The sequence below is a fragment of the Bactrocera dorsalis genome, chromosome 1 (genome assembly GCF_023373825.1).
Source record: "Bactrocera dorsalis isolate Fly_Bdor chromosome 1, ASM2337382v1, whole genome shotgun sequence".
NCBI lineage: Eukaryota > Metazoa > Arthropoda > Insecta > Diptera > Tephritidae > Bactrocera > Bactrocera dorsalis.
The window spans coordinates 24,465,881-24,491,594 of NC_064303.1; the positions used below are offsets into that span (position 1 = coordinate 24,465,881).

The 25,714-nt window shown below is 35.1% G+C and overlaps 2 protein-coding genes across 6 annotated transcripts in view; both read right to left on the reverse strand.

Moving 5' to 3' along the window:
• The window catches only part of LOC105222272 (neural cell adhesion molecule 1-A), a 187,488-nt gene extending 172,878 nt beyond the window's left edge, over window positions 1–14,610 (reverse strand). Inside the window, exon 1 of one of the 5 annotated variants that reach the window (XM_049448787.1) lies at window positions 13,789–14,610. The gene's annotated coding sequence lies outside the window, so the exon portion shown is untranslated. Of the gene's footprint in view, window positions 1–11,382; window positions 11,630–13,788 lie in introns of those variants that run through there. The other 4 variants (XM_049448798.1, XM_049448796.1, XM_049448804.1 and 1 more) reach the window with 4 other exon arrangements.
• A 7,363-nt stretch (window positions 14,611–21,973) lies between these two features.
• On the reverse strand, window positions 21,974–25,045 carry LOC125776510 (protein toll-like). Its single transcript, XM_049448832.1, has 2 exons — window positions 22,237–25,045; window positions 21,974–22,185 (listed from the first exon to the last, which is right to left on the reverse strand). The coding sequence occupies exon 1, from the start codon at window positions 24,957–24,959 to the stop codon at window positions 22,281–22,283; it is 2,679 nt and encodes an 892-aa protein (XP_049304789.1). The 5' UTR covers window positions 24,960–25,045; the 3' UTR covers window positions 21,974–22,185; window positions 22,237–22,280.
• Between the last annotated feature and the right edge of the window lie 669 nt (window positions 25,046–25,714).

Here is a 25,714-nt window from a genome sequence, read left to right on the forward strand (position 1 = left end):
CCCAAGAAGATAAAATACCTATAAGCTTCATGTGCTGGGAAAATTGACCAGTTATTTTACTATAGAGATATTCGTTTTGCCAAGCATGTTCATTGACGAATATTCAATCACGTTGAGATATTATCTTTAATGGAGAAGCGCTTCTTCACGCGGCAAAAAACATTTAAGAAAAGTCATAGTTTCGAGCCTTTTGTTTTCTATAAACGACAATAATATATTTCAAATCTACAATTTTGAAAAAATAATAAAGTCCTGAGTTCAAAAATTAGAAAGTGAGAAATTCGCTACATGAGCATTTCGCTGTAGAAAAACTGGTCGACGATATGAAAAACGAAAATTGTTAGCATTGAAGATGGCATTTATACCACTGCAGTGAGTTATACGAGCCGTATCTACCAATTTAACTCGATAAGTTTGTTTTTGTTTTGCCTATACATTTTTCGACAAACAGCACAGCTCACAAAGCTCAGTATTAAATATTGACTCTGAAGTTTTACAAATTACTGTAAGAATGTATTCTATTTATCTAATTTAAAATGATAGCAGTTCATTCAGTAACACAAAAAATTTAAATTTAATTTCAATCATTCAAAAATGGAGAGTAAATGTAAACAACAGTACTAAGGCTAACCTTATAATACGTGAGCACGTCTTTGCCAATAATAGAGGATGGGGCGTATGAGTAATTTTCCTTACAATGAATATTAACTGGTTTTTAGTTGGTAGGAAACGGTTAAAAAGCAATGTGTTTTTATTTATTTTGTAAGTTTATATTATTATAATATAGTTTTTAATACAATAAGCCAATGCATGACAGACTCTATCAAAATCGCCACTTTATGCTCATTTCTCATAAAATATTTTTTCAACACTGACAAAACTGAAATCATTGCGTTATTCACAAAAAATCAGTTATCAGAAATTAATTTAGTTTCCTACTGACAGTTTAGTGACGCGTTCTCCGATTTACAGACTTTTGAAGCTTCTTTAAGATTTATATTATTTTAATACATTGAATTCTTCTCTACAATAATCAGGACGGAATTTAATATGATATATGCAGTTCGAGCTCAGCTTATTTGGTTTGAAGAAGACGAATGTACGAGTATGCAAGAGATATGAAATCGATAACGGCAACATTATAAATAATAAAGGATTACTTTAACCCACTACCAAAATAAAGCAAAGTTAAGGAGGGAAACTTACTTTAGAGCCTTGAAAAAAAAAAACGATTTTTTTGAGCATTTTTTTTGGGACGTAAAGAAATAATTGAATAAAGCGAAAAAAATTCTACAATTTTTTAAAGATTGGGAAAAAGTGGTCTTTCACCAAAAAAAATTTTTATTTTATGTTGTTTAAAAATTCGTTCAAACTTGACTTTTCTTTGTTTTTTTAGTTTAAATAGAATGCCAAAGATAATAAACTTTGCGCCGATTCCATACAAGGTTTAGTTTTTTTCTATTCTGCTCGCCAATTAAAAATCGTAAAAATGAAAAACCGAGAAATCGCGTCAAAGTTTTCGCTTATAAGCCTTTCTCTCATATATGTACCTGCTAGACGCTCGGCCACTATTGCCCCTCTAGCTTCGACAATATTTCGAACTCCCATCTATAACTTTGGGAACATTTTCTTACACAATTTTCTAAAGCAGGCTCACCTCTTAAGCAAAGATCTTTTGTCCTTAAAGAGCTTCCATAACATGTCTTCGACAAAGCTTTTTATGTTATACACTATTAAGGTTTTTCAAGAAAGAAATAACCATCGAAAATTTCATAAGCATTCTCAGAAAGACAAGAATTGTAAGGCGTTATGGGTAATAGACTACATACTTAAAATGTATATAATAAAATTATGCACTTGCCTTTGTTAAATCGGATAAAGAAACCTTATTACAGTAGTTTTTTTGCGAAACTCTCTTCACCGATCCATTTCGATATCCAATAAGAGCAAATATATGACAACTATCTATTTTTTCTAAAGATAACAGTGAAAAGATTGTGACGCCGTATGCTATAAACAAACCGAACTATCAAGCTTCCATAGTAATTGTACCGAACTAAATTATATCTCTATCAAAAGTACTCAAAACAGGTAACGGGAAGAAATTTTCGCAATCTGCCTTTTTGCCGTACTTCAGGGACAGTTTTGTTGCCTCGCAACATTCTTCGTTGTAACGTAGACAACAAATTACAATTCCACAAATTTCAGGCAGTCTCTAATTGACTCTCAGATACATAGAAAAAGTGATATTGAAGCATACTTGTGACGGCTGCACCAAGGCAAACTTACAAAGTGCCACTCGACTGCATGCCTCCGCAAAAACTTCGCTGGCAGTGCACAGTTTGAGTTACTTTCCCAACTGACAACACTTCGATATTTAATTATTTACTTACTTACTTACTTATTTATTTATTTATTCACTCACTGTAAACTCATCATTCAAGCTTTAAGCTCGTAAATAACTTTCACGCTACAAAGTCTGAGGTTGGCGAGCATTTGCGCATCGTCCAGTGTGTTTTTATTTCGTAATTTTTACCCAGTCATATCGATTTACATGGGTCAATAGGTCAACCATTGGACTAGGCCTAAGCGGCGAATGACTACGCCAGTAAGTAAATTGCTTTTAAAAGTTTCTCAAAGTGTCAACGCAATAGCGATTTTCAGTGCTTAATGCCGCAAACGGACGCTTAGACAGGCACGACATGATTCCTTTCTTTTACCGTTTGTTGTTGTTGTTGTTTTACATTAAACGCATTCGCTTTGCTGCTGTTGCGTGTAAATTACGGTACTCATGCTCACGCGCTCACATTTCACCATAAAGCGATGAATGTCAAGTTGACACTTTAATGCCTCGAAAGTAGCTAGCCGTTACGTTAAGCGCTTTAAAGTGGAAAGAAAGCAATGCAAAACGAAAAGCTGTGTAAAACAAAGTAGCCAAAATGGCGTGCAAATAAAATTACGCTGCTTAATATAACTTACATTCATTTGCTTGTGTATGCGTGTGTGTGGGTGTGCATGAGTACTGGCGTTCAAATGAAATGCTGCGTGAGTGTGCGTGCTTAAATTGAGGAAAATTTGCGTTGCAGACACTGCTTTTTAAACGAGTTTGAAAGTTATTTTCAATTTATATTATACTTTGATATCTGTGTAGTGTTTCAAGAAATTCTTAACTTCAGCAAAACGGCTTATTAATTTGTTTGTTTTTATGCACAGACTTGTCTAAAACTGTCATAACAAATTTATATTAATTTTACCTTGTATAACACTTATAGATTGTCAAGAGCAGTCTTTTCATATAGTATATCTAAAAGGAAGAGCAGACAAGAATTTGATTCTAATTTGATTTCCTTGGCTGTCACGGTAATATTCACAAGATTTTCAATGGTATATAATTCTAAATTTCGTCGAAATAGGAAAATTCGAGTGGTGTTTCTGTATTACTGAATTATTATAAAAAACAAGAATAAACGTAAATTTCGGCTGCACCGAAGCTAATATAGCCTTCACAGGTGCTTTTATTTTAGTAGCTATGTGTTCTGTTTGTATGGCAGCTATATGCTATAGTTAACCGATCTGAACAATTTCTTCGGAGATTACATTGTTGTCTTAGAAAATAATCTGTACCAAATTTCGTGAATATATCTTGTCAAATGTGAAAGTTTTCCATACAAGAACTTGATTCCGATCGTTCAGTTTGTATGGCAGCTATATGTTATAGTGATCCGATATCTTCACTTCCAACAAATAAGCAGCTTCTTGAAGAGAACATGACGTTTGCAAAATTTCAAAACGATATCTTAAAAACAGAGCAATAGAGCTCGCCATCTGTCGTGAGATCATTCACATGATTTTGGTAGATATTTTGAGTATGAAACGCGTTGCTGTTCGACTCGTCTCGAAAAAGCTGAATTTTTCCAAAAGAGTGTCGTAAATATGCGAATTCCCATCCCACATTCATAGAGAGCATTACAACAGCCGACAAGACGTGGACTTATGAGTTTGACATGCAAACAAGTAAACAATCATCGGAACTGAGGGGAAAAAAACGAGCGGAAACTAAAAAAACCCAGCGAAATTCGCTCAAAAATCAAGATGATGCTCATTGTTTTTTTCGGTATTTCTTGTTTCGTGAATCATGAATTTGTCCGGAGGGACATATGGTGAATAAGTATTGAAGCATTTACGTGAGAACTTCCGTCGAAAACTGCCGGAATTGTGGAAGAACCATTCATGAATTTTACACGATGATAATTCGCCATCGCATCGAACCACAATTGTGACCGAATTTAAACCAAAACGCAATTAATACCATGGTTCACCGTATTCACCAGATTTGGCTCCGCATGATGTTTTTTTCTTCCCCAAACTGAAATTGCCGTTTCGTGGAACCCGTTTTCAGTCGATCGAAGAGATAAAACAAAATTGGCAGAAGGAGCTGAAGGCCATCCCAAAAGGTGCTTATAAAATTTTTCAAGGACTGGAAAAAATCGTTGTCATAAGTGATCTTTTTCTTCTTAATTGGCGTAGACACCGCTTACGCGATTATAGCCGAGTTATAAGTGTTGAAGCGACAAAAAAGATATTGATGAATAATTAAATACAATTTCCGGGTATATTTTTTGTTGCAATATAAGATAATATTCTAATAATTCCGATTTTTACTTACTCTAATATATTCAAACGATGTCAAAAAATGCTTCCGGTGTTTTAAAAATCTGCATAAAATTTAAAATTAAAACTGGCGTTGCATAATTTACAAAACTACTGTCCCACTGCAAAACTAGAATTAAGCCTTATTTGAATTTCTTACAACAAAAAAAAACAAACGATCGTGACTAATAAGCTAATATTTTGAATATTCTTACAAAGATAAATAAACAATGCACGGATTGCTCTTGCACAAAACTTGTTCTTTTCACTCTGCTTTCATAATTTCTAACGAAGCCTTTCCCTGGGGAACCTCTTAACGTTAATAATATACAGTTTCAAAATTCTAGAAAAACTCACTAAGCACAGAAGCTTAAAATATCAGGGGGTCGTTATGCCATATTTCTCAGTATACTTAGCTCAAATTAAAATAAAATTATAAAAAATTTATGAAAATTTATGAAAATCAAAAATTAAAAAAAAATGAATGAAAATTTTTTGTCAAACTACGAAATGATGTTGAGACAATTATGTTAAAACTACCGTTGCGCGAAAATAAAGTCTACATGATAGAATTATACATAACATTCTTCTTTTAAAGACATAGAACAAGAGTAAATAAAAGATCTAAGTTTTTGGGAGCACAATGTGGCTAAAAAAAACTCTGGCTTTGATGCCTACTTGAATGCACCAGACCCGGTGCGACGAAGTCGACTTCTTAGTAAGAGATTTCAGTTTCAGAAGCTCGAAAACGAAAATAATTGTATATTGATTGTCAGGGGTTATAACGTGTTGTGTTTCGAAGCAAGCTTTTTTGAATATTTAAATATTAAAAATTCAAATTCAATATTAAAGCAAGGAGCAGTTTTAGACCACGGTTCTAAAGGTGAAAAAAAACTGTAAAAAATCCTTGCAAAGCGATACACACAGATTTCGAACATACTCGTACTTTTATAGTTGGTTCAAAATTGTGCCAAAACTTGGAAAAACTACTAATTTTGTGAAAATAAAATTTAAAGCACACTGAGCGACATGAGTAGTCAGCGCGGGTCCGAGTTTGGAGATGGAAATCTCGTAAACCAAAATGCTTTCGTTCAAATATTTTTTAATACACATTTCCAGTGATATCTGCATTACAAATAAGCAACACAAAAATCGATTTTTTCAAACCAAGAAAGTAGTCGACCCATTCATCAAAAACGTCAATCCAAAAATATTTCTCAAAATTCAAATTACCAGAGAAAATACAACCGTTTTAGTGTCGCGGTAACTGGACCGGTTTGGCGGATGAAGAAATTTTAAACTTGTTTTTCTCGAAATTACCTTTTTCGATGACTTTGTCACAGTATCTCAAGTTTTAAACACTTGATATATATTATGAATATTCTTTAAATATCTCTCCATGCCAAAAAGCAACAAAAAGAGAAAAACTGGGAATTTCAACATTTAAAAAAAAAAAATTCAGTAAAGATAATGAAATGGTGTAAAAATCTACCAGTATTTTTGAGCAGCCGCCATTTTAATTTTTTCAGTTCTGCCGCTTTTTTGAGATATCGACATTCGTACTAATCGTAATGGTTTTTCGAATGAACCCAAGGGTAGAAATCATAGCGACGAGAACACGTCCTTTTTTCCCCTCTACTTCAAGAACTCATAACTCAATAAAAAACTAAATTAATTTTGTGTACTCTGCAAATATAAAAAAAATAATAGCGAAAATATCAAATGCTCTTTGTTATCAAAATCACGCTAAAATTTGGGGCATAAGGCTAGAAAACCCTTTTAAGTGCCACAAACTACGGTTTAACGTTTTTCAAATAGCAAACCAAATCTTTACGCAATCATAAGCCAACATCGATTCGCCATTTTTCTATTTGCTATCCATATCCATCTTTTGGAATGACCAGCTTGTTCTCCTTATATACTAAAGTCTTATCGAGAACATCTGGGGATGGCTGGTAAGAAAAGTTTACGAGGATCAATGCCAATTTAGTACGATTTCTGAGCTGAAAACAGCTATTTTGGATACATGTGTTTTCTGCGGTTAAATGCTTCCTCATCACACCAACACAATGCCAAATCGAATATTCACAATCAAAACACAATAAATTATAAGGTAAGAAGAGAAAATTGTTTTTTTTTTCGTGCTGGAAGGCTGTCTTTATAGCAATGTAACACCGTTTTCAGTGTATTCCGCTTACTACGTACAAAAATAAGAACAGTACCGTTAGAAAAAAAATTGTTTTTATAGAATTGTTAGTGTTACCATCCACCTTTAAATAACATCATTTGTTTTTGGAATGGGAACACATTTTTTCAGTATTTCACGGAAATATAATGTTTTTATAGAAATGAAATAAAGTTTATGGGATATACAATCGAAATTCAGAGAGAATCCTTTCTTGGCAATACTAACTCGGTGTATCAAAAATGGGTTGAATTGGATCAATACATCCCTGAGCTTCCATATACCTAATATTAGATTTTCCAGTTACCGGGTGACTTTATACTTAAATTGCTTAGATTGCAATCCTCTGGTTGACGCTTTATATCGTAAAGTATTACCCTGGCTTTAAATCTTATGGCTTAAAATTTATATGTACGATGTTTAAGCGCTTATTAGATCTGTTACAGTAAAGATTCTTCGCAGTATAAAATTTAATTCAATTTAGTATTGAGTCAAGTTATTTGAAATAGCAAAAAAAAGTAGCTATTTTCAATAAACTCCGAACAGATTTATCAGCCAAAGTTAACTTCATATTTTTTCCAAATATTTCTCACATTATTCACATTATCAGAACAAAGCAGGTTAAAAACTTTCGCAGCTAATATTTTGTATATAAAATGAAGATAATTGATTAAGTTGTTCATTCACCAGCTCATTGACCATTCGCCATTATGCCAGTCCATGCTTCGGAATACATTTAAAAGCATATGAAAAAGAAATAATGAACTTGATTGCTTAAATTAAGCATTCGTTTTGAGGCTAAAAATATTTTTCAAGAGTCGTCAGACTCTTAACTGCCAATTAACGAAGACAAATATAAATCAAACAAGGCGTGTTGCCAACAAAATCAATTTGTTCAACTATATTTATGCAGTTTATGCTTCTTTTCATACATTCTAAGCACACATAAAGTAAATTAATTTCAAAGTTGGTTAACTATAGAAATAACACACCCATAACAGCTATTTAGGAAGTTCTAAAATTGTTTTTGTTTTATTGTTCATTACGTTCGCTACATTTTTTTAAGGATTCTACTTTGTTTAACACATTTTATGGCTCACAACAGCTTAATTACTTGCGCTCGCGAGTGTCGTACCTTACTTTTAATATGCTTTTTTATTGGAGTCACTATAAAGTTTATATTTCTTTATTATTAAGTTCATTATTGTTGTTTAACTTTATTTTAGGTTGCACATTTCATTAGAATTATGGTCTAACACAACTTTGTTGCAGCGTAGTAAACACGCATATATTATATATTGAATTTAATGTTTTTATTATAAAGAAAACTATTTTTTAGCGCTTTCAATATTTTTTAAAAACTTCAGTGGGGGTTTTTCCTCATCAATCACTCTCTTTTAGAAAATGTTTCGTTGACAAATCTCATATTAGAATCACGGCATTAAAACCTTACAAGCATATATAAAATGGATAAGGAATGTTGACCCTCCTCTTTAAGAAAATTAAAAAAAAGTTTGTATTGACATTTCAAAAGTATTGAATCAATAACCAATTATTCCATTTCATTTACGATAAGTTTTATGATCCTTAGCCTAAATTTAGTCTAACAAATGTCTGCTAAAACTGATTCGTTTAGCTTCTAACATCGTATAGGTAGAAATGAACCCACCAAATGTACCGCTTTACTAATAAAATAACCAACAATAGTTAACAAACAGCAAAAATAAGAAGAAGCCTAAAGGTTTGATATTAATCATGCTTTTGTCGAGTTGTTTTTGAAGCTCGTTCTTCGAAGGGTCAAATTAATTAACAACCAACAAAATTTCAGCAACCCCTGGCGAAAATAGCTTGAGAGACGGAAGATAAGTGGGTAAAGTCAAATAACCTACGACACGAAAAAATGTTGAATGTCTTTCACGTTGATAAAGCACCAGCAAATTACCAAGTACTCAGAAGACGATTACGAGAAAACCTGCAAAAGTATCACATCATAAATTCTTTCATTCAGCTACCACTATTTTTGAAAAACAAGTTAGTGGTAAGTGTTTGAACTTAGGCGTGCACAATCAATGGAATAATTTGCTTTATGAAAATATCAACATAGTCATTCCAAATACTTGGTTTTTCTTGGTTTGCTGGCAGAAAGAGTACGACCTTACAACTGATAGTAACACATATAAAGCAAAAGCGATTGTCATCCCTCGGTTATAGTACCTCTGAGAAACATGCAACATAAAAAATATGTATAACATACTAATTTTATTTAGCGATTCTCTAGCCTAATCATGATTTATTCATATAAAAATATATTTGTGAATAATATAAAAGTATTAATTTCAAAAAACTATTTTAATGAACAGTAGCTGCTCTTGCCAAAAAATACTTAATTTCAAACGCTTACTTAATTATAAGTTTTTTTTTGTAAATTTAAGGCTTTATTGTATAAAAACGGTCCAAAAGTGTTTTCCCTTATTCCCTTAAAAAGCAATGCTTAATTAACACACGAAATGCTTTATGATCCATTTTTTTGTAAACTAACACAAGTTGCTTTACAAAAATTCTATATTTTTTTAATACCTAATAAAACTCATATGGATGGTAGTAGTAGAGTAACAGTATTGTCTATGTATGTGTCAGCCTCAGTAAAGCGGGGACGGGTGCTCAGCCGCACTTTTCTTGGAATTAAAAAAGAAAAGCAAAATTTCCCGCAAATGTCGAGAATTCGGCTCAAAAAATAACACTTTCAGTTGAGAATAAGTTTGGGATGCAAACAGATCTCTGCAAATTTTGTTGGGTAAAACGATTTAATCGACCAGTGCTTGACCCTAGAGGCATCTATTGGAAAACGGCGGAAGCAAAGTTGTAGACCTAATACATAAAATGTTTGTCCCGATGGAAATAAATATGGTTGGTCGCAGGAGAAACTCCATTATTATTTGATTTTAGAGGTTAACTCGCTCAGAAAAAATTTTATCAAAATATCTATTGCTTTTAACAGAGACCTATCATCACAATTTTTAGTGGTATTAAATAATGAGTATATAAGCGCTATGTTCTTTTAAATGTTTTGCTATGGGAATTCATCGGTGAATTTTTGGAAGAAGTACCAACATTTCTTTAACATAGGAACCCTCCCTTCCATAAAAAACCTAGTTACGACAGCAACTCATGGAACCATCCGAATATATTCAGAGACTTAAAAGCCGTTTTGGAAGAGCTTGATATTTTTTTTAGAAGCGTTTTCAAACATCGAAAAGATATTTGAAGGATTGTTAGTGGATTTTCGAGGATTGGCTGGCATTCGAAAAATGTGTCCTATGTTTTGAGACACTATCTCGACAGCGTTTTCAAATCATAACTCACCGATTCACTAATCATTCTTACTTATTCTACTGACAACCGTAACGTTCGAAGACCCGGTATAGAAAATAACAACGAGAAGGTAAGCGGAGAGCTTATAGATCGCATATGGAAAAAATATCCCGGTTTTATTGGCAATAAATAGATCATCTTTAGTTTCGTTAAGCTATGGTAGAAAAATTAAATTCTTACATTTGCCCTGAACAATTGCAATGATGTTTGTAACATCCTTAAGAAACATCTAAACGAATATATATATATACATATATTAAGGTGGACCAAAAATAGTTTCTATTTTTTGTTTCTTAGTTACTATGAAAATCTCATCCGACATGACTAAAAACAAATTCTGGTAAGACCTGAGCTCTTAATATTAATATTAAGAGGTGCCTCATCGACAATTTCGATTTCCCATATAAATAACGAAGGAAATTTTGTATTTTTTTTTGTTTGGATTTTTAATGTACACAAACAAATAATTGGTAAGCGAGATACAACACTTATTCTTTTAGGAAATTCTATTCTTCGATCTACAAAAAAGGTCTAGAACATTTTTTGGCTGAGCCAACTCATTCAAAGTTATTCGTAGTTAAAGTTCAACAGAAAATTATAAAAAATTATTTCCACAATTTTTCATCTTATATTACAAATTGATGGCTAATAAACATAATAAATCATATTTTTCGTAACTAAGAAAAAAAAATAAAAACTATTTTTGGCCCACCTTAATATATAAATATATGTATATATCACAGTGTTTAAGATATCGATCTGACACATATTTTTCTTCAAAAGAAACTGCTTATTTGTCGAAACTGCCGACCAATTTTTTTGAAAATAAATCTGCCTGTGCCATCTTCAGAACCAGGTAGGTTTGTGTTCATTATATTGACGTACCTAGCAATAGAATGTGAGTGACAACCGCACGGCTGGCAATAACAAATCGCTGAGTCTACAAAAAAATGTTGATAAAAACGCTTAAGCCATTTCTCGGCGACCTTCAATATATGTATGTATATTATCGACCAAATTGCGACTAAGCTCAGTGAATCTGCCGTTAATACAAAAGCCTCGCGCATAACCTCACATTTGACCCGCAGCAACTTCAGTTCAAACCTTTCTTCACAAAACGCTTTTATCTCTCACATGCAATTGCCCGAAAACAAATGCTAATAAGACCAACTTACGTGACCAGTCAACAGCACCTTAGGCCAGCACGCACACCACTACAAACCAACACAAGCACAAATTATACTCCATTGCGCGAAAAGTGAAAGTTATTCGATTGGCGCTTATTGTCCTTCTTCACTGCACGATTTTTGATTAACTTATCTTAGCACTCAAGCTGTGCATGTATGTATAGGTGTGTGCAGCAGTAGCACGCACACTAGTATAATATTAAAAATATGCGTATATTTCCACCTTCCATACATTTACATACAGTGGCGGACAAAAGTCTACATACACCCCCTGTTTTCTTCGATGTGAGAGTACAAAAACTTTTTAGAAAAATGTGTTGATACAGTTTTATTCTAATCTTCTTTCTAATAACAACAAACTTAAAAAATCCATTAATTAATATAAAACTACAAATTTATGGAATAAAAACTCAAATATTGTGTTGACAAAAGTCTACATACAGTACAAAAATATCTTAGTTCAGTGCGAAAAACTGTAAAAAATGCTAGTTATTAAGACGTTTTAGTATTTAGTTGGGTCTCCATTGGTATCTATAACTGCTTGAAGACGCTGTGGCATTGATTCTGCTAAATTTGTCAACGCTGCAAATGTAATGCTGTTCCTAGGTCCCAATATGCGCTCTTAGAGTAGAGCAGAGCTAGAAATTTGGTTCTATCTAATTCTACGCTCCAAAATCTCCCAGACATGTTCAATAATATTCATATTTGGACTTTGAGGTGGTGTATTTAATTGACTTGGAGTATAATAAAGCAACCAATCCTTGAGAATTTGCGCCGCATGCATCGGATCGTTATCTTGTTGAAATATCCAACCGGAACCGAGCCCTAAATTATCCACCAAAGGCTTCAAATTATGTTCCAACAGAGACTTATACTTATAACCGTCCATTTCACCTTCAATAAAGTCCGAATTTCTAACTCCAGAGGCCGCAACAACTCCCCAAACCATTACGCTGCCGCCACCGAGCTTCACAATTGATACTACGTTCTTCGGTTCAAGCGTGGCGTTAGTTTTCCATCAAATTTTAGCACTTTCATCACTACCAAAAAGAGTGAATTTAGAATCATCTGTAAATGAAACTTTTTTCCAAAAATCCATTTCCTTTTCTTTGTGTTTTTTGGCGAACTTTAAACGAATTTTCCGATTTTTTCAGAAATAAAAGGTTTCTTCCGTGGTGTTCTACTGTGGAAAATGTTATCGTTTAGAGTTTTTTTATTGTTCTTGGTTAGATACTCATTTGTGACGTACTCGCTATGCGTTCGGCTATATTTGGAGCATTTACTTTTGGATTTTGGTCTACTTCGTTGAGAATCAGGCTGACGTATCTACGAGATTGTTTTTTTGGGGGTCCACTGCGCGATTTATTTTCGTTGGAACCATTATTTTTAAAGTTTTTTAGAATTGTCTGTACTGTTGCTCGACTCAAGTTTAAAATTTTAGAAATTACACCATATGTTTTTTTTTCTTTTCTTTCTTTTATCACCAAATTTCTTACATCAATTGATATTTCATTTCACGGAGCCATTATAGCTATTGAAGTGTTTAAACCACAACTAAATTCAATAAATATCAAACAATAAACATATTGAAATAAAAGAAAAAGGCTAACGTTACCTTACTGTTAATATAACAATAGGGGTATTCTCTTGCTCTTGCAAACCCCGGTGCACGGTGCAAGCATTGCAAATTTACAACGGCACAACAACAAACACACGCAGAAAAATATTTGCAAGGGCTGTGAAATATGTCAGACCCAAACCCATGTATATTAGCGTGCAATGTCACGCAAAAATAAAATTGCAACCCTGTTGTAGTTGCCATTTTACATAAAGACATATTACGTCGTTAAACTGTTGAGAAAGGTAAATTTTAATTAGATTTTATAATTTATATTTAAATTATAAAGTTTTGTTACAGTTTTTTTTGTTAAAAATGCATGCAGAAGGTGCGCCAATTCACAATAGCCATGCACAATAGCCATTTACAATAAATTGACTGAATCAGTCGCTCATATATCACTAGATTCTGCAATGGGTGCTCTCGTGCCCTTGTATATTTCGGTGTAGTATTTTTGCAATCTGCAATCTTGCAAGAGCAAGAGAATACCCCTAATGTACAAAGTATGACATTTGAACTGTATGTAGACTTTTGTCAAAGCAATTTTTGAGTTTTTCTTACATAAATTTGTTGTTTTATGTTAAATAATGGATTTTTTTAGTTAATTGCTATTATAATAAATATTAGAATAAAACTGTAAAAACTGTCTAAAAACTTTTTGTACTCTCACATCGAAGAAAACAGGGGGTGTATGTAGACTTTTGTCCGCCACTGTATACTCTTCATTCACCACACACACGCACGCACGTACACACACGCTTTTGAATGAAATTTACCGTTTGAACACGTTTATTAACTTTCCATAGCAGCAACTCGAGGAATTTCGTAGACACGACACACGTGTGGCTTAAGACGTTAGCATATTCTAATTGGAGTTAACTCGACTTTTTCGTTTGTTGCTGTTTTTTTCTTGTCGCTTTTGCAAACTTTGCAGATATGTACATATGTATAAGTGTGTATTTTTATTAATTTTCACTTGATATGTTTATTTTTCTTTCATGCAACATCATGTAGCACGCATGTATTTTATTCCTTTGTGCCAATTTCTGCCTCGCACTTCTTTCTGGTTTTCATAAATTTGTTTTATATTCAACATTTGTATGTATGTATTTTATTAGCATTTAATTATCTTGCACCTACAGCCTTCAATATACACGCACTTAATTCTGCACTTGCAAAAAATTAGCATTTTTCCTTACAATTTATTGTTGTAGAACTTCGTTTCGTCTATCCAAGAAACACATGCGTGTCGTTCACTAAAACATGGCGTCAAAATCAACTGCCGATGCTAACATTCTAATTATTAAAACTTCACTGCATTGTCTTTCACTTAATTTTCAGGCGACACTTTTGGTGCTGTATGCCGCACACACTAACGGTGACACGCAGCTATCGCTTTAAAGGCTATAACGAATGTAACACGCGCGTTGCGTTGATGCGTTCGCGTCATCACCGAACACCAAAACACTCCGACGGATGAGCACAAACTGAATTTTGTTTGGAAAAAAATACAACAGCAACTGACATTTAAGGACATCGTGTTGTTTAACGGTAAACGATGTCAAAGTAGCGACAACGATTACATTCGTACACGGTGTTTGTTGTTCGGTTAAGCCAACGAGCACAGTAGTAACGGAATTTGCTTATTTCGTGAGCAGTGCTGAATGAAGCAACGGTCGACGAAGTCTATGTGGCACACTAAAATAGAGCTGACGAACGACAGGTGAATGCGAGAGAGAGAGCGAGAGTTAACAAGCAAAAGGTTAAGGTAGCTAACGGTCAACTAAAAGCAGTACTACGGTACTACTAAGAATATGTGGGCGATTGAGCAGTGGTGGGTGAAGTCACAGGGATATTGAGAGTGTAATAGAGAGATACAGCGAGCTTGAAGTACTAGTACAAAGAGCGGTTTTGATATAAACATCCAAATATCGTAAAAACTGCTGTCAACTTGAGAGCGCGGGAGCATTTCGTAAATTTAAAAAAATAATAAAAATACAATATAAAAAAGTGAATGACGCTCTCGCAGAGTTTAAAAAGCTACAAGTTGTGCTTAATAGTGTACGAGTTGCTTAAAACAAAAACGCATGTGGCTCTAATTTCGGAGTAAATAATAACGTTGTCTTTTAATGGAAGAGAAGAAGGCAGTATAATAGCAATTGTTTTATTAGTCGGCCACAATACACGAAGCACAAGTACTTTTGCCAGAAAAAAAATTGATTTTATAGAATGTGTACTCCGCTCATTTATTTTCTTATAACATATTTTACGAGTATATTCCAACTTTATTCCAAATAAAATTTATATTTTTCATTTTTTAACTTCTTGTAATATTAAAAAAAGTTTCTTGCGAATTTCTACGACTTTTCATGCTCTTCCATCGCTCTTTGGAGAGTTTTCCGTTTTTATATTATTTCAACTCTCTTATACGAAATTGATTTAAGCACTATTGTAAGCACTTATTGAGAGCTTATTGTTATGTAGCTTTGTGCGCGGTTCTCAACACACTTTCGACGAATTCTCTCATAATTATACCAAATTCAAAAGTCTCCATAAACCTGTTGGAATATTTTAAAAGTAAAATTTAATGTTTTAATTCGTATATGGAGGATGGAGTCATGTGTAGAAGTTCACGCAAGTGAGGAAAGTTCTCTGATTGCCATTCTCTGGCGAGTAGCCAGAAACGATTCTTTTACATATGACTCAAGCAGCTCACGACTTCTGGTCTTAGACCAAGTATCCTCTGGGTAGCCTTAGAACATCCGTTTGAAGGCGAGCTAAAGTGAGAAGGCGAAACATCCCCAGCATAGGGTTGTGTGCTGGGTTTGGGACCAGCCACGTAAAAAAACAATGAAAAAGCAACAACAGCCTCGGTGGAGAGACCCCCCTTTTGATGACGACATCCGATGGAACGATGAGCTGTACGAGATATACGACGACATTGACATAGTTCAGCGAATTAAAAGACAGCGGCTACCCTGGCTAGGTCATGTTGTCTGGTTGGACGAAAACACTCCAGCTCTGAAAGTATTCGACGCAGTACCCGCTGGGGGAAGCGGAGGGAGAGGAAGACCTCCACTCCGTTGGAAGGACCAAGTGGAGAAGGACCTGGCTTCGCTTGGAATATCCAATTGGCGCCACGTAGCGAAAAGAAGAAACGACTGGCGCGCGGTTGTTAACTCGGCTATAATCGCCTAAGCGGTGTCTACGCCAATTAAGAAGAAGAAGAATTCGTATAGCGCACGATATGCGATCTGGTAGGTAGTCAATTAAAAAGGTCCCGGCCTGATACATAGATGGCTCTACTAGACTTAAATCCATTTTAGTTAGGCTTAAAATTAACAGCTGTCGGATCATTAGTTTGTGAAGTATATGACTTTGAGTGTAGCAACTTTTGTTATTGTGAAAAATTAGATTCGCTTGTTGATAAAATATTGAAGAAAAAAATACAGCTGAAGCAAAAACCTGGTAGGATGGAAAAAGAACTATCAAGGATTGCCATACTAAGTTTAGACGGAGTGAAATGAGCACCGAAGTCGGTGAACGTCCAAAAGCGGCGAAAACGTCAGAAAAGTCGACAACATACACAACAGTCTGCGGTCAAGGTTATAGCGTCGGTATTTTGGCTTGTTCATGGAATAATTTTTAAGGGACTACCTCTAAAAAGAAATAATCTTCAATAGCGTCTAGTACATAGCATTATTGGACCGTTTGAAGAACGAAATCGCCGAAAGCTGCCGCATTTGAAGACACAGAAGATGCTCTTTCACCAAAGTAATGGACCGTATTAGTGAAAACGATGGCAAAAATTTTTGAATTGGGCTTCGAATTGTATCAGCATCCATCATATGTTCCATATCTGCCCCCAAGAATATTTCCTGTTCTCAAACCTTCCTGAGAGGAAATTTTCGGTGAATGAAGAGGTGATCGCCGAAACTAAGGCCTATTTTGAAGCAAAAGTTAAATCATCATACAAAAGTGGTATCGAAAATTTGGATAGTTGCTATAATCAGTGCATGACTCTTGAAGTGTACCATGTTGAATAACAAAAAAGGAATTTTGTCAAAAAAAAATGTGTTTTAATATGATAGGCCAGAGACTTTTCATTCAACCTATGTACCCGAACAGATATTTGGGGAACCTAAAGAACACATGACTAATTAGTCACAATGGTAGAGATAGTGCTTGGCTTCTTTGTTCAGACTCAGTTTCTGATAACAGTCTTTGAGTGTGTTTTTTCTGCTTATTACCATTACAAGTTAAAACTTTTAGAACTTGTTGGACCTTCAATCCACAAAACTAAGCTTATTATATATAGTTATTTTTCATCAAGGTATCAGTTAAAATACCCATTTTCTATATCCTTACTGATTTTCGGTAACTTAGTAAATATGCTATGAGGACAACAACGAACCCTTAGATTAATACTATAGTCACATTGTGGGATATTCATTAATATGTTCGAACTCAACATTTAAATCAATGCTAGCCTTCAGAAAACTCAAAATGTTAGTATCTCTAACACAGCATATAGGGTTCTTCTTTTCTTTAAACCAGATTCCATCCATCTTTAACAAATCGTGCTCCCTAAAAGTCTCATTACGGTCCTCTTATTAATGGCATGTACAATATAATCAACTACAAATTTCTAGGCCCTTCTTTTCTTAACCCCTGAAGATGCTACTCCGATAGTAATTTCCAGTATCTTTTTTTTTATTTCATCCACGATTTTATATTTTGAAGCAGTTTTAAAAATAACGTGCTACTACGATCAAAATATAGTAATATTTTGTTTATAATTTTAAAATTCTTAATTTATTCTTCAAAATCTCTGTCGTCCCAATAAAAGTGTTCCCATTGAGTATACACTTGTATTTTCCAATCTTCGAAACAGTTGTTAAAGTAAGTTTCCGAAAAAAACTTCAATGCGTTTAGCGATTCACGTTTGATGTCTTCAATTTACTCAAAACAGGAGCGGTCATTTGAGTTTGCTGAATAGCCCAGATGTTACACAGAGCTAAATCAGGCGAATATGGTGGTTAAGACATGATGTCGGTTGAATATTTGGCGAAAGACTCACGAAGAATCATGGCAGTATGCGACGGTGCATTATCGTGACTGATCTATTAACTTCTTGTAAATTTTTAAACCACAAATCTTACAAATTAAAGGGATTAGGAAAACTTACACAATGCGTATAAATTCTTCGACCCAGGACAGCCAACAACATCAACTAATGTTCAAAAAATCAATAAAATAAAGCAATTAGTGCTTGAAAATCAACGATTAACAGTCAGAAATCTTACTGGAATCGTTGGAATATGGGAAGACACAGTGAAACCCATTTTTAAAGATCATTTGGGCCTAAGGATAATGAAAGCACGATTAGTTCTAAAATCACTAATTTTTTTTTGTTTTCAAAAACACAGCGTCGCGTTAACGTTTGTGAAATAATAGCTTTCTACTACGAGAATCTAATGAACAGTACTATTTCTGGCGAAGAGTCTTGGATCTATGCTCACGATCTGAAAACAGGCCATCAATCGACCGAATATCGTTGTAAAGGTGAGCCGAATACTAAAAACCACGTCAAAGAATGTCAAAATTCAAATTTATGTTGACAGGTTTGTTCGATTATCGATGTGTGATGCACTTCGAATTCCTTCCGACCTGTCAAGAAAAAAATACTATTTGAGTGTTATGCAAAGCTATTCGTAAAATGGAATTAATGACCGACATCTTTGGTTTTTTGCACCAATAAAATGCACCGTCACTTACTGCATTGATACTTCCTGAGTTTTTCGCCAAGTTATCAACTAATATCGTACGGCAACCACGACATTCGCCTGGTTTAGCTCCATGTGACTTCTGGTTATTCAGCAGACTCAAACGACCGCTCCGGGGAAACTGTTTAGAGACAACTGTAGACACCAAACGTGAATCGCTACGCACATTGAAGGCTATTCCGGAAATTTACTTTAACAATTGTATCGAAAATTAGAAAAAACGGTGACACAAGAATATGGGGAACAAAGGGAATTACTTTGACAAGGACGACATAGATTTTGAACAGCAAATTAAGAATTTTAAAATTATGAACACAGTCTTATTTATTTTTTTGCTTACAGTAGTAAACCTTCAAAACCTCAAACAGCATCACGTAAATGTTGCTTGACTAGAACCAACAAGCAGACTGAGGTAACGGCCGACCACCAGCAACATGAAGAAGATCGACATTGACCAGTTTAGTCAATGTCAGCATCACCTGAGCTTCAGTGAATGCTAATCAAGGAAAAAAATACATAGAAATTTCCTTTTACTTAATAACTCACATTAAAATTTACATTTTCAAATTTATGTTCAAAACTCGCTTGTCGCTTCAATTCCTTCATTCGAACCGTTAAGTACTCAGCAGGCCAGCCAACATTTGTTGCTTAACTGCAACTTATTCAATTCGGAAAGCTCATCCATTTTCGTTTAGTTTGTCAAGTGAAGTATTCAATTTGACGGCTTTGAAGCTGCTGATGTTGATCGATGCATATTGATGACGGCAATAAACACACACACACACACACCCTTATACGCAAAATACGAAAAAACGTCAAAGTAGTGTTACATAGTTTTGGACAAGCAACTAAAACTGAATGGAAATAAATATTGCAACCCAACAACATAACAAAAATCAAATAAATATACATATATGTATGTATGTATATGTACGTATTTTTAAAATATAAACGCAAAGCTGTGCGATGAAAAATTTGGCAAGAATTGCCGAACGCGCTCACGAGACAACAAATGAAATGCAATTTCTCTTCATTGTCTCAAATAGTATCAACCATTTGGGCCACTGGCGCCAACGCCAAAAACAATGGGACATTTTATTGCGTTATTCGGATAAAAAGAAAGCAATAGTATTGAATTATTAGTTTTGTTCAATTATTTTTTTTTAAGCTCTCGCAACAGCTACATAGCATACTACGTACAAGTAACCCTTTCCAAAACTTCTATTTAGTACAGTAGATCATATTGAGAAGCGGCACCTGTGGTTTTTAACCTTTTAAGAAGTCTGCATTGCCACGCTCTATAATAAGTTTAACAAGTCAATTGAAAAGTACACGGCTTACTATAGTAAAACACTTTTTTTTGGAAAAATTCGTCTTTTCTTTTATATAATATAGCTCCCTTCAAAGGTGATACACGGATTATAGCCACCCTCCAACTTTTCGATATTTCGTAGTACGATTTATCCTCACATCTTCATTCGACGAAAATTTCTACTCGGGGTTTTACATCTGAGAGCAGGAAATAGTCACTGGGTGCCAGATCCAAAGAATACAGTGAATGCGGAAGCAATTCATAGCCCAGTTAATCGATTTTTGTAATTTTTTTCTCTGACTTGAGATATGGTCCAAAGCCTTGGTGAAACAGCATCTTCATTTTCTTCAAATGCGGCCGTTTTCGTTAGTTTGTTCTTCAAACGGTCCAATAATGCTATGTAATATTAGCTGTTGATGGTCCATGAACTGTCCTGAAATCCAGACGCCATAACTTTGCCAACCGACTGTTGCATTTTTCTACACTTTGGAGCGGGTTCATCGTGTGCAGTCTACTCATGGGACTGTTGATTGGACTTCGGGATGCAATGATGGAACAATGTGTCGTCCACTGTGACACTGTCACGATGCAAAAACTCGGATTTATCACGGTCAATCAAAACTATTTTCCGGACTTTTTTAATGTTTTCGTCGGTAGCAACTTCTTTTAGGCGTTCACTCTAAAAAAAAACAATAAAACATAACAATTTGAACCTCTTTATGTCATTTTAGTAAACCTCTAAGCCCCAATTGTTAGAATGTTGCCAAGATCGAAGTAACAGGTGATTCAAGGAGATTTAATTTTTCAATAGTCTTTTTTTTTTTGTCAGATCACACTTGATTCGTGTCAAGCTGTCAAGCTATTTTTGTTCAGTATTATTTGGCATTTTATAACGGAGAGGTTTACGTCTGAACGAAAATTCGCGTTCTGTAAAGAATGTGTTCCCGCGCTTTGCTCTACTTATGGTCAACATAATCGACCTACTGAGCGTACTATTCGCATTAACATCACTTGTCTTGAAACCCAGTATTCATTATTGGAAAATATTCGACCGAATAGACCACTGCCAGCAGGTAACGAAGAAAAATAGCAGCCGTAGCTGAGAGTCAACACGATGACCGTGGAGAGTCGATTCGGGGCCGTTCGCAGCAAGCCGAACCGACATATGAAACGACTTGGGACAATTTTCCACTCTATGGGCTCTTGAAAAGTTCCAAGAAAATCCCACGTTTTCGAGCCAAATTTTGTTCAGCAATAAGACTCATTTCGGGCTCAATGGGTATGTATATAAACAAATTGCCGCATTTGAGACAAAGAGCAAGTGAAAGAGAACAATATCTGCCATTTCATCCAGAAAAAATCACTGTTTCGTGTGCTTTATGGGTCGTTGTACTCATCGGCCCATATTTCTTTAAAAATGATGCCGGTGAGTACGCAACCATCAATGGCGACCGTTATAGTGCAATGATAACCGACTATATAATGCTTGTAATTGAAGGGCGTGATCTCGGTGTCATTTTGTTTCAATAAGACGGCGTCACTTCCCTCATATCGCATCAGTCAATGGCGTTATTGAGAGAACACTTCGGTGAGCAAATAATTTAACGTTTTGGGATGGTCGATTGGCCATTAAGATCGTGTCATAACACACCGTTAGACATTTTCCTGTGTAAAGTCTAAACTGAACTCAGGCCTTGGGATATACTTTATTTTTGTTTAATCTTACAAAACCACAAGCTTGTCCACTACACGACGATAGAGGTAAAACTCCGGTAGCAAGTCTTATTGACAACAAATCCAACTATATTTTATAAATATCTGAAATTAATGAATACAATAAAACAGTTTCTGAATTTGGTTGAAGAGTAAATTTTACTACTAAAATGTTCGTTCCAATGGTTTATAAATTATATGTAAATATAAACTTGAACTTATTTAAAAAACCGCTAGAATTAAAATGCTCTCTATAGTCATCTTCATCATATCTTCTCATCTTATTTTTGGTCTGCATATATTATTAGTGTGGTAGTTTAAAGTAGTACATAGCAACATTTCGACCAAATTCCCTAAAAAATCTACAATTATATGTAATGTCTATATACTGGTATAATCATATCTGCAAACACTTACTTCTCTTCACGATGAACCATGAAGTATGCCTGCGACAAATTTAAACGCTCTCGTCACGCAATTGAGGATTTTGTGCCATAACACACCTTCTGCCGCCGACTTCCAGCATATCGGCATTGCGTTTTCTACCCATTTTATGTGGCATGGCATAGCGTAGTTTATCCCAAAATCGGTCATCCTGCCAATCCAGATATGTGTTCATATCCAAATATGCCTTCAATTCCTTATCCAATAGCTCACTGTTGATAATTTCACCGTATTTAATGATAATTATGCGCGCACGACCTTCGTTCAACGAGCACTGATGCGCTGTGCGAAACTCCATGCGCGCCCATTCCGACTCAATGAAGTGCTGCGAGAGCACAATGATCGTACGTCGCGACTGTTCGACCGATTCGATGATTTGTTCAGGTATATAAGCGCCAGCTAGCCAATTGCGTTCGTGCGTGCATATACGAAATGGTGGTTCGCACTGCTCGAGTTGTGGCAGTAATATGTGGTTGACAAAGTCGGCCTGTTGGTGCGCATAGGAGATGAACGCATCGAATGTTTTATGCTTATCCAACTCACGCTCATGGATGCAACAACTCAATATGTTGCGGTTATATAACCAGACTTCCACTTGCAATTTATATTTAAAGAAGAGTGCGATAATGAGAAGTAAGCTGATGATGAATAACGCTGCGGTTGTGATCAAAGCAATTATATATCTATAACTTTTAATGTTATCCTCAGTTCGGCATAATTCACTCAAGCTTGCTGTAAGGAGAGTGACATTCTGCAGATTATCACAGCTTAACTGCTCGACATCGGGTATGCGTTGCCGATGTGCGCGCACTGTATATAGCAGTTGCTGTGCAGCGCAGTCGCAAAACCAAGGATTACCACTCAAATTCAAAAGTTGTAGTTTCGTGCTCTCATTGAGAAATGCACGCAAAAAATCGGCGCTTAATGTTTTTAAATGATTATTTCGTAGATCCAAAACCGTCAAGTTGGTGGGTAGTTCAGAGCGACTTATATTCGTGATTTTATTGTGCGAAGCGTAGAGTTGCGAAACGTTGGCATAACCGAAGGTGGTGTTTGGCGGCAAAACCGTGAACTGATTACTGCTAATATCGAGTATTGAAGTCGTGAGCGCAACTTGCTCGGGTCGTGGCAGCTGTTTGATAACGTCCAGCTCCCTACCGTTACAGTTGATGATCAAGAACCCTGATTGTGTGTGACAAGCGCATTTGCTGGGACATAGCACCGGTTGCCAAGCGCATAGGTCGTTACGTTCAAGTTGTGTGATATCCGTTAGTAGTTCGGTTGACTTGCGAGTACACTTTAAATCACTGAAAAACGTACGAAAATTACCATTGTAGATCCAAGCTAATTTACAATCACACTCGATAGGATTGCCAGTCACTGTGACATTGCGCTCACAATCAGCAGATGTTTTTAAAAGATTTGTTAAAGCATATACGTTTTTAATCGAATTGTGTTCTAAGCTTATTTCAAATGGGCATTTAACACCGGCCTCGAAAACCCAATCCATATTAAACTCGCTCAAACGATTGCCACTTAAATTGATCACGGTCAAAATAAGCTCATTTCCTTCGTACTTTTGAGGTTGTAATTTGATGATATAATTTAGATCTTTCGCCACAGCTAAAGGCATATTGATATTGTCATAACGAAAATTTGTTAATATTGTCGCTGAAGTATTGGCGTTAAGCTCAGTGTCCCAAACAGTTTCCAATTGGTTGTCGCTTAAGTCTAGTCTGTGCAGATGACTCAACGCTTTCAGATTTGCCATGAGATTTGCAACGTCACGCAGGCGATTGCCATTAAGTTTCAATTGCCATAACCAACGAGCCCGTGCGAAAAGTTCAGGCGGTAAATGTGACAACAAATTGTTACTGAGATCTAGTATTATTAGTTGCAGCTGATTTGCGAGTAAATTTGATGGCAATTCTTGGATGGCATTGCGGCTCAAGTTCAGACAACTCAATTGCGTAAGTTTTGCAAAGATATTTTCGTCCAAAACCTTCATATTATTACCGGCAAGGTCCAGTTGCCTGAGCGCAGTAAGGCTTTGAAAATGTTCTTGCGTCAAGTTTCGCAGCGTTACGTGTTGTTTCGTTAGACTTCGTGCGCTAAGTGCAAGCGTCGTCAGTGTAGCATATTGGGTAGAAAATATATCAGTTGGTATAATTATAAAGTCTGCTTTTGAGTTCATGATTAAATGTAGATGAAATAGGTTTTGCACCTTGAAAAAATTTGTTGTTGATTTTGCAGCAAAGTCATTATAGATCAGCGTTAACTTATTCAGTTCATTCTTTATAGTTATAGGATGTAATATAATTTTAAGAAATATTTTGTCCTTCAATTCCTTGCAGTTTTTCTCCTCCCAATAACTTGATTTAAGTAGATTTGACTGAAATTGGTGCTCGAGTAGAAAAGTAATATTAACTTTTGTTTCCTTAGGACAAATCACTAACATTTGCTGATCTTCTGAAACAAAGCTTGCGTAAATATCACCGAATTCACCCTTAACATTGCATTGGATGCCATCCACACAATTACAAGAAATACGTTCATCCTTATAACAATATTCAACCCGAGCGTTTGTTCGATCGCTAATTTTGTAATTATCAAACTGTAAGTTAGTATGTACCAACAGAAATTTGCTGTTTAAGATCAGCCCACTTAGTAAGTAGACGAGTATGATATACATCTCTGAAAGAGTTTAACTAAAATTTTATATTATGCTGATATCACTTGCAGACCAACTCACTTACACTGAAATACTAAACAATAAATATCGAGCTGTACTTGATTATACCTCTTAAATACTCTTCTTTATCTTTAAATCCTTATCAAGCAAAATTTTTATGCAAACCGCAAACGTTCAATGCACTCGCCTTAATATCAACACATTGCTGTGGTCCTTATAAAAACTGCTTTTCTGAAATGAACTTAATCTCGAGTAGGGATGGCAAAATTAAACAAATTAAAATCTCTAATCGAACATGTAATATAACATGTATGTTTGAACTGCTTTAAAGTAATACAGATGTTTGGCTGTCCGTCCATGCGAGCACGCAAACGATAGTTTAAATAAAAATGAAGCCACTTTAATGAAATTTTTAATGAAATTGAAAAATTGCCACGCCCACAAAAAGCCAAAATGTGAAAAAATATAAATAAATCACAACAATCGCGCATCTTTCGTTCAGCCGCTTATCTACGTAGATAAGCCCGAGACGATTGACGTCTTGCAAGAGATTATTCGGTGTGTTATTGCCGACATACGGCCCCAATTGCCTCAAAAAGCATTTAAAAATTAGGCCCCTCCAACCAATTACCGAGGAATCAATTTTGAAAGATAATGGCAAATCCTTACCTTTACATTAAAGCTAAACTCTTGATCAAAGAGCGTTCTGTAAATTATTAGCTTCTAAAATCTGATGAAATCACTGATAGGGAAGG